Below are 9,754 nucleotides of genomic sequence, written 5' to 3'. Positions count from 1 at the left end.
AAGTGGAAAAATATTCACTAATTTGTTGTGGTTACCACATGCAAATAGTAGACTTATATATATATATATATATATATATATATATTTAAGCCTTATGTCAAGTCTTGAGAATCTCAAACAAGTAGTGAGAGTTCATATGTGTCAATCATGCTTGGGGTGAAAGATTGAGAAATTCTAGAGAAATTTAGAAATTTTGGTATGAGTTGAAATGAAGTTGGATATTTATAGGAGAGGGAATTTCCGGTCGTTGGATGATGAGCTGTTGAACGCTGATGATAGTCAAAAGACCATCATTGGTGCTTCTCTGACCAACGAGCATTGGGAAGACCACCTGATGATGGAATCTCTATCACTCAATAGAAAATCCATCTCGTATGCCTAATTGGTATTTTTGTCACTTACGCAAGTGAATATGCCACTTTACCATACCCATAATAGATGCTAAAATGATAAGTCATGGTGTTTGACATATGCGTGGGACTAGCCTAATTCTTGGTAATTTTGCTGGTTGATACGAAAGAGCAACAGACCGTCTCCGAAGAACTCTGGAGTAATATACTAATATTTATGGAGTGGCTAGAGAAATCGGACCCATTGGGAGCATCGACACAACTTCGGTCGTCGTAGACTTGTAGTCGTCTCCATCATGAAAACGGCAATGAAAAGAATGACCACCAATTAGTTTTTCCACGTCACACTACAGCAAGCAAAACCAATAACAATATGCCATTTGTACATTATAACTCCACATCCGTCAGATCATCCACGCTGTCAAAATCCAAGCTACTATAGACAGTCTAGGTGGAATTCAAGTTCTGGGTAGGTCTCCTTAAAGAGATCTGGTATATAATCAAACAAGAACTGGAACTGAAGAAATCAATCCATTAGATCATAAGACAGTCGCGAGTGAGCAGACCAAAAACCCTCCTGTATTGAGAGTTGCTTCACGATGAGGAAGTGGACGATTACTTCCGCTCTTCTACTCTTAATTCTTCTCTCTATCGTTCCAGATCAAGGTTAGTAGGGTTTTGATTTCTTGATTTCGCATTTCATTTTTTTACTTTAGATGTTTCAGCTCGTCACATCGTCTCTTTAGATTCGATTTTGTAGTTGAATATTAGGTTTAATTATATGTGGCGATTTGATTTTAATTCCCGCCTATAGAGTGATGGAATCATGTTAGAGATTACTGTACTTGATTGTGTATCACTTTGGATCTCGATCTGTATTTTTGTCTGATGGGACTAGATTAGTGTATTTTCTTTAATCCGGTTTAGTTAGACTACTGATCTAACAGGTTGTTTCAATTGATGTTAAGAATACTGATCTAACAGGTTGTTTCAATTGATGTTAAGAATGAATAAGATTGAATTTGTTGATTGTATAAAGTATAAACATATACTGATTGAAGTTGAAATGACCTTTGAATTATTACAGGACGAAAGAACCAAGCTAATGCTGAAGAAAGTGAATCAGATAACTTAGTTGATCCACCAAAGATTGAGGATAAGCTTGGTGCTGTTCCTCATGGATTATCTACTGATTCGGATGTTGTTAAGAGGTATGTGTTTAGTTTTTGTTTGTTTTCTTTCTATTGCGTATTCGGTAATCATTAGGACATTGTTTGATTGGTGTTTGAATGTGGTGGTTTTTGATCAGGGAGTCAGAATCAATGTCAAGGAAAACTCTTAGAAAATCCGCAGAGAAGTTTGAGTTCCAGGCTGAGGTTTCTCGGCTTATGGATATCATTATCAACTCTCTTTACAGTAACAAAGATATCTTCTTGAGGGAGCTAATTTCCAATGCTTCTGATGTAAGTAATTGTTTGCTATTTAGACTTTGGTTTAATGAATGATTCTGAAGTTGTGGTGGAGTTGCATCTAATTTCAAACTTTGCTTTGATTCCCAGGCATTGGATAAGATTAGGTTCCTTGCTCTTACTGATAAAGAAATTCTAGGAGAAGGTGATGATACAAAGCTCGAGATTCTGGTGAGTAATTCTTTTAGTGAAGTTTATACAAGTCTGGATTCTGTGGCTTGTATGAGCTGATAACTACCTTTTTCTGCCGTAAATAAAAGTAATTTTGGTTTTGTTAATTTGCAGTTGAAATTAGACAAGGAAAAGAAAATCCTGTCAATCCGCGACCGTGGTATAGGAATGACAAAGGAAGATCTTATTAAGAACTTGGGAACTATTGCAAAATCTGGAACTTCTGGTATTTTGTCTACATAGGGGACTTCTTATTTACATTTCCCTCCCCTTTGTTAAATGAATGGTGAATAACTATAGGTAATATTGGTTTCTATACAGCTTTTGTGGAGAAAATGCAGACAAGTGGTGACCTCAATCTAATTGGGCAATTTGGAGTTGGGTTTTACTCCGTGTATCTTGTTGCCGATTATGTTGAAGTCATAAGCAAACACAATGATGACAAACAGTAGGTGTTTCAGATTATTGCATTGCTAGATATCTTTCATGGTCTAGTTAAAATTATCTCAAATACAATCTTGTAATACGAGTTGCTCTTTTTGGTTTCAGGTACGTATGGGAGTCTAAGGCTGATGGAGCATTTGCTATTTCTGAGGATGAATGGAATGAACCACTAGGACGAGGAACTGAGATTAGGTTGCATCTTAGAGAGGAGGCTGGGGAGTACTTGGAGGAAGATAAACTAAAAGTGAGCACTTGAATTTTATGTATAATTCTGTTGGGTATTTTCTTGCCAGCCCCTTAGCGTGCCAACGAGAACATTTCCTCCACCTTTTAGTTTCTATGATCTAATTGGTTTCCCGCGCATGTGCATTCCATTACAGGATTTGGTGAAAAAATATTCTGAATTCATCAACTTCCCTATTTCTATCTGGTCAACCAAGGAAGTGGATGTTGAAGTTCCCGCAGATGAAGATGACAGCGAAGATGAATCACGTACGTACTTGCACATTTAACTTTTAGTCGATGCTAACACATGAACTCCACTCACATGGTTTTACTCTTGCAAACAGCTGAAAAGAGTTCCACAGAGGATGAAGAAGTAGAGGAAGATGGTGAGAAAAAACCGAAGACAAAGACAGTGAAGGAGACAACTTCTGAGTGGGAAGTCCTCAATGATGTTAAGGCCATATGGTTACGCAGTCCTAAGGAGGTGACTGATGAAGAGTACTCAAAATTCTACCACTCCCTCGCCAAGGTAAATTGTTATTCAAACCTCTTCAAGTTACTTGCTAGAGCTGAACTGGTCTTTCACTATAAATTGCAGACTCAAATGTGAATTATGGTTTTCTTAACAGGATTTTAGTGAGGACAAGCCTATGTCTTGGAGTCATTTTACTGCTGAAGGTGATGTTGAATTCAAGGCTGTTCTTTTTGTTCCTCCAAAGGCTCCTCATGATCTGTACGAGAGTTACTACAATGCTAACAAGTCCAACCTGAAGTTATACGTCAGACGTGTCTTCATCTCAGATGAATTCGATGATCTTCTGCCCAAGTACCTTAACTTTTTGATGGTAACTAATTTTCCCCACTTAAAGGAGACATGGCCACAAAGAAGTGCTACATGGCTAAAGGCTGAACATCACTTTTCTTGGTATTTTATGCAGGGTCTTGTGGATTCAGACACTTTACCACTTAATGTATCACGTGAAATGCTTCAACAACACAACAGTCTAAAGACAATTAAGAAGAAACTTATCCGTAAAGCTCTTGATATGATCCGTCGGATCGCTGAAGAGGATCCTGATGAGTCGAGTGAAAAGGACAACACTGGTATGTTAATCAAACTGATATAAATAACAGAACCTTGGTTTCACTGCCCATGTTGATCAAATCTTTTAGGAACTATTGAAATTCTCATGACCCGCCTGTCATTGCAAATGCCAGTCATCCAGAGTCTTGCGTTTTCTTTGGCCGAGCGTTTTCTTTCTTCTAATGTTCCGTGTTTATATTATACATGCTTTGTTTTTTTTGTTTGGTTTTGTTTTATATTTAATTAAATTAATATATGCATGGTTGGAACAGATGCCGAGAAGTCAAACGATAATGACGAGAAGAAGGGTCAGTACACCAAGTTCTGGAATGAGTTTGGAAAGTCTATCAAACTTGGTATTATTGAGGATGCTGCTAACAGAGGTCGCCTTGCTAAGCTTCTCAGATTCGAAAGGTCTGAATTTTTGCTTTCAATCTTAATCGTAGTATATGCTTATGAATACTATTTTGTGTATTTCTCAAGGGGCCTTCCTTAGGAATTGAAGAAGTAATCGAGATTACTCTTTTACTATGGTATGCTTATTAGTGCGATCCATGCCTTTCTCTTTTACAGTTCAAAGTCTGATGGCAAGCTAGTATCATTGGATCAATACATCAAAAGAATGAAAACAGGGCAGAAGGATATCTTTTACATTACAGGAACCAGCAAGGAACAGTTGGAGAAATCCCCATTCCTTGAGAGGCTTACAAAGAAAAATTATGAGGTATATATAAGGCAGTCCATTTCCTTTTTCATGCTTGCTAGTAAATTAGCAAGCATCCAAAGTTGTTGATTGGATTTTATCTGTATAGACACTAATTTATTGAAGAAACTGGAAAATCTCACTGATCATTTCCAATATCTATTTTCCAGGTTATTTTCTTCACAGATCCTGTGGATGAATACCTCATGCAGTACTTGATGGACTACGAAGACCATAAATTCCAAAATGTGTCCAAGGAGGGTTTGAAGATTGGTAAGGACTCCAAGGACAAAGAGCTTAAGGATTCATTCAAGGATCTGACCAAGTGGTGGAAGGATGCCCTCGTTACTGAGAATGTGGATTCCGTGAAGCTCAGTAACCGTTTGGCCGACAGTCCATGTGTTGTAGTGACATCAAAGTTCGGATGGAGTGCAAACATGGAGAGAATAATGCAATCACAGACTTTATCAGATGCTAGCAAGCAGGCATACATGCGTGGGAAGAGAGTACTTGAAATCAACCCAAGACACCCAATCATCAAGGAGCTTCAGGAGAGAGTAGCCAAGGATCCCGAGGTACTAATTGAAATTAATTTGAGTATTGTTACTGATTGCTGGGTTACATATCCATGCAGTTTTTTATCTATTTTTATTTTTTTTAACATAGTGATATGTAGGAAATCAAAATGATTTTTTTTTTGTTGATCGCCTTTACTTTTGCTGTACAGGACGCAAGCGTAAAGCAAACTGCACGTCTTATGTACCAAACAGCTCTCATGGAGAGCGGGTTCATGCTTAGCGACCCCAAGGATTTTGCTTCCAGCATCTACAGTTCAGTGAGATCAAGCCTGAATATTAGTCCAGATGCTTCAGTTGAAGAAGAAGATGATGTAGAAGAGACTGAGGTTGAAACCGAAACTAAATCGGAAACCAAAGACAACGAAGGAAAAGTTGATGTAGAAGATGACAGTGAATCTGCATACAAGGATGAGCTCTAGATTTGCTATTGGGTAGTAATAATCCTTTCTTTCTCAAAAGAGATTGTTTATTTTTGCAGGCACGACTTGCAACTCTGTTAGGATAGAAGCCAACCACAAACCATGCGTCCTGCCTTTTCTGCTCATTTGCGGAACCAGAAAAATATGGATGAGCTTAGATTTACTGTAATTTTGTAGCTTTATTTTTTTTCTTTTTTGGGTCCTTTTGGGTTTTATGTAGTAACTTGTAGTTAATCCCAAGTTAATAGAGATTATTCTGCAGTTATTTAATTCACTCCAATCAGCTCTTGACCTTTCTTGAAGCTATATATAACCACCTGTCGACTAACCTCTTATTATGTGAATTACCTTCTTATTATGCGAGTGTGTTGGTTACAGCACTCGGGCGCGGAAACACGGATAATGGGTGGCATTCCCATTCTATTATGGTGGGGAAAAGATACATCAGTCATAGACAGGCTAATTTGCCGACGTTATCACTGGTGGTGGACCCAACGACATGCCGATGCTGCCCACTAAGTTCACAGACCAGGTTTTTAATATATGCATTAGTGGAAATTGAAATACTGAAGTTAATGTTTTGGTGATCCCCTTTTGTTTAACTTTTGACATTGCAAAACCAAAGATTCCTATTTTCTAATTTAGATCATTTCAGTTGGTGTGCAAATATAAGAACTAAAAAACGTCCCAGGAATAACACCATCAGCATTCAGAACTTTTGAGTAAAATAAGTCCACTGGGAAGAAAAGATAATAAAGACAAGAATCACTGTTTAGCAAAATTACATCTGTAGACTATAGTTACTTACAAGTTAATTACACATTCTCTACATAAAAAATGACTCCTTTTGGCACTACCTTGTTTAGCATCCGAAACTCTGTTTTTCTGTTTGTTTTTTCTTTCTTGGAATTGATCATGTGATTATTCAAGTGGAGAAGAAGTGAAGTGTTCTGATTTAGGCGGGTTCCTATGTCAAATGGCTAAACCCTTCGTTTGTCATGCCAGCTGGTATGGTAAACTAGTCGCATCATTATGGGAGAAAACATAAACAGTCGAATCTAAATCGTTAGGTGGAGAAAAGACCGACTTGTTTTAAGAAAATTGCTGGCGGTCGTGTCTCCACCTCTAGCGTCCGAGTCTCAACCGCTGGCGGTTTCCTTAAAACCGGTCGGTTTTGTAATCGTCGCTTATTTTAGTGAAGTAACGGCTATTTCCCCCGAAGTTTATCTATAAATTCGCCCCGTTCAATTAAATTTAATCACACCTCTTTTTCTCATTAACTCTATTTTTACTCGCTCTTTTGTACCTTAATCATATGTTTAATTTTTTTTTTCAACTCAATGGATATGGATTCTTCTGACGAAGAAATGCGTATTCATATTGATCGATTAGAAGAACAACAACGAATATTCGTTTAGGCCTTGAGACAAATTGATGATGAGTCAGATGAAGATAAAGAACTAACCAACACTTTGATGCAGCTACATTCATCGGGGCTAATACCTAGAGATCCAGAGCCAAGAAAAGTGTTCACAAGAAGATATACGTACCGTGGTCGGGATGAATGGTACGAGAAGCTGATGCACGATTATTTTCTTCCTGGCTGTGTGTTCTCTGATGAAAATTTCCAAGGCCGATTCCGCATGCCCAGACATTTGGTGCTAAAGATTATTGGTGAGCTTTGTCAGGTAGAACCTCAATTTAATTATCAGTATGATGCACTGAATATTAGGGGTCATAGCCCTGAACAAAAGGTTACTTCGGCTTTGAGGATTTTAGGATATGGCAGACCTCAAGATTCTAATGATGAATACCTTCGCATTGACAAAACAACTGCATACAAGTATCTTGCATTGTTTTGCGAAACAATGATTAATCATTTTGGTCCTACCTATTTACGAAAACCAACTGATGTAGATGTTAGATAAATATTAAAGCAAAATCAGGAAAGGGGATTTCCCGGAATGCTGGGTAGTCTTGACTGCATGCATTGGGTATGGACCGGATGCCCTACCTATTGGGCCGGTCAGTATAAAGGTCACTACGCAAAACCAACGGTGAGCCTTGAGGCTACTGCTTCTTATGATTGTTAGATATGACACGCATTTTTTGGTCTCCCGGGATCTCAAAACGATATAATTGTTTTACACAAATCGCCTTTGTTTGAAGATTTAAAGTATGGAATTTCTCCTCAGGTATATTTCGCTATCAACGGGAATCACTACATTCATGGTTATTATCTTGCAGATGGAATTTATCCAAAATGGTAAACTTTAGTTCAATGTCCACCTGCCGATGAAATGGGTCGTTCATACTCGTATTTCAATAGTAAACAAATGAATCTGAGAAAGGATGTGGAACGAGCTTTTGGAATTCTGAAGCGGAAGTTCGCAATCATTTGTGGGCCTTATCATGGTCTAAGTGCTCGTGAAATGCATAAGACTATGTTGACTTGCATCATTATGCATAACATGGTTATCCAGGAGACTCGTCGTAATAAGAATTGGACTAACCATCAAGATGAAGACTTAAGGCCTGAGATTATACCAGCAAGAGGATTACGTGCAAGGAACTATGCGCAAATGACCAGCAATATTGAGAACAGAACTCTGTATAACATGTAAAGGGAAGATCTCAGAGCGAATTTGTGGGTTGAGTTTGGAAGAGATGAGGGACGAATTGAGTAGTGTTGTTTCATTTGTTTTTTTTATTATTATTATTGTTTCATTTTTATTTTTTTAAATTGTTTAAGTTTCATTTGTTGTTCCATAATTTTTTTTGGTAGCTGTTTTAAGTTTAAATTTTGTAACAGTCATTAAAATTAGCGGTGTAGACTGAATCACTAGCATTCTAGACTTAACCGCTAGCATTCCTTATAAATCCTCCATTTCATCCGTTTCAAACTCACACAAAATTTCTCTCTACAAAAACATCACTTCTCTACAAAAACGTCTCTAATTTCTGGTTAAATTATGGATGTTCCTAGATTCACTGAAGATGAAGATTTATCTCTTTGTAGAAACTATGTAATATACTAACCGAAGAGAGGTAAAGAACGACGGATGAGAGGTTTACCTAGTATGAGTTATTTGGGTAAAATTCATGATGCCTTCTGCACAGAGACAGGTAATCCTCATAACCGGGATCGTGCTGATTTGTTTTGCCGATTCATGGATATCAAAAAAGAGCTTGTGGATTTTATAACTATGAAAAGGATTGTCACTTGATACCGTCTTAGAGGTGAGACCAATGATGAATTGGGAATACGAACTCGAGACGAGTGGCGAAGATGGAAACGAAAAGATTTCGAATACGAAGCGCATTACCAAATTCTTAAGGAGTTTTCAATAACTCGTATGGGATGTTAGGCTTGATAATGTTTTCATGGATATTCTCAAGTTAAAGTTTTAATGTAATGAAAAAAAATAGTTTAAGTTTTAATGTAATGAAAAAAGTCGAACAAACAATTTCATTCACCATAACCAAACTACTACATATTCATTAAAATTAAAGCTGATACGTTAATTAATTAAGTGGCACTACTTCATCGTTGTCTTCATCATCCTCATCTTCAGCTTGAACCCCAAATTGTTTTTCCATGTTTCTCTTGTTTCTTTTTTCTTCCAATTCCTTTGTTAACCTGTCCATCTCCATCTCCATCTCCCATGCCATAAATTGTCTGGGATTCATTTTTTCGGTGTTTGCATTTAGAATCTTATTCTTGTCATAGTGTGAAACAAATTTTTCTTGAGTTAGTCGATGTTTTTTCATCTCCTTAGTCAAGAACTTGCGGTCTACAACTCTTTGTTTTTCGACGGTATTCTGATGCTCTATCAAAGTTTCCATAGTACTACTTCCTTCACTTGCTTCTCCTTCTTGGGCAGCTTTTCTCGCTGCTCTTGCATGATTTCTTCCTAATAGTTTTCTCTTAATTGCATTATTGACATTCAAGTTGGAATTGTTGTTTGTGGTGGTTTCTGGTGAAGAAAATGGATTATCTGAAGGGGGATGAGATGATTGAGATGGTTGTGAAGCTGGCGTTGAAGGTGAAGAAGTGTATGGTGAACTTGCAGGTATATTCTGCATGTTTGCTAACACTTATGGATTATGTTTAGAAACACTTTCAAAATATGATAACAACTTTCATAAGCAAAATTTGTCCCATGTTTATGGTGCCAATCAGATCGTAACTTTCGTTTGACATCAACATCGACAAGACCGCTCTCTCGACCACGAGCAGCTTGCATTAAAGCAGCAACATACAAGGCAACTTGGGCGTTGGTTGTACCAAAGCGACCGGGCAATCCATTT

General features: G+C 37.6%; 2 protein-coding genes across 2 annotated transcripts; both read left to right on the top strand.

Annotated features, from left to right (window-relative positions):
• The first annotated feature begins 859 nt into the window (after positions 1 to 859).
• LOC113288908 (endoplasmin homolog) lies at positions 860 to 5,723 on the top strand. Its single transcript, XM_026538062.1, has 15 exons — positions 860 to 1,016; positions 1,438 to 1,561; positions 1,660 to 1,813; positions 1,910 to 1,990; positions 2,105 to 2,216; positions 2,312 to 2,438; positions 2,540 to 2,678; positions 2,815 to 2,926; positions 3,004 to 3,188; positions 3,289 to 3,504; positions 3,598 to 3,763; positions 4,016 to 4,157; positions 4,317 to 4,467; positions 4,617 to 5,021; positions 5,174 to 5,723. Exons 1-15 carry the CDS (start codon positions 950 to 952, stop codon positions 5,441 to 5,443), a joined length of 2,451 nt encoding a protein of 816 aa, XP_026393847.1. The 5' UTR covers positions 860 to 949; the 3' UTR covers positions 5,444 to 5,723.
• Positions 5,724 to 5,841: 118 nt separating this feature from the next.
• On the top strand, positions 5,842 to 8,265 carry LOC113288910. The gene is made up of 3 exons (XM_026538064.1): positions 5,842 to 5,975; positions 6,925 to 7,131; positions 7,639 to 8,265. Exons 1-3 carry the CDS (start codon positions 5,943 to 5,945, stop codon positions 7,711 to 7,713), a joined length of 315 nt encoding a protein of 104 aa, XP_026393849.1. The 5' UTR covers positions 5,842 to 5,942; the 3' UTR covers positions 7,714 to 8,265.
• The last annotated feature ends 1,489 nt before the right edge of the window (positions 8,266 to 9,754 follow it).

Source organism: Papaver somniferum, chromosome 6, assembly GCF_003573695.1.
Source record: "Papaver somniferum cultivar HN1 chromosome 6, ASM357369v1, whole genome shotgun sequence".
NCBI classification, from domain to species: Eukaryota; Viridiplantae; Streptophyta; class Magnoliopsida; order Ranunculales; family Papaveraceae; genus Papaver; species Papaver somniferum.
Note: the sequence above shows the minus strand (reverse complement) of the source record. Positions and strands in the feature narration are given on the sequence as shown.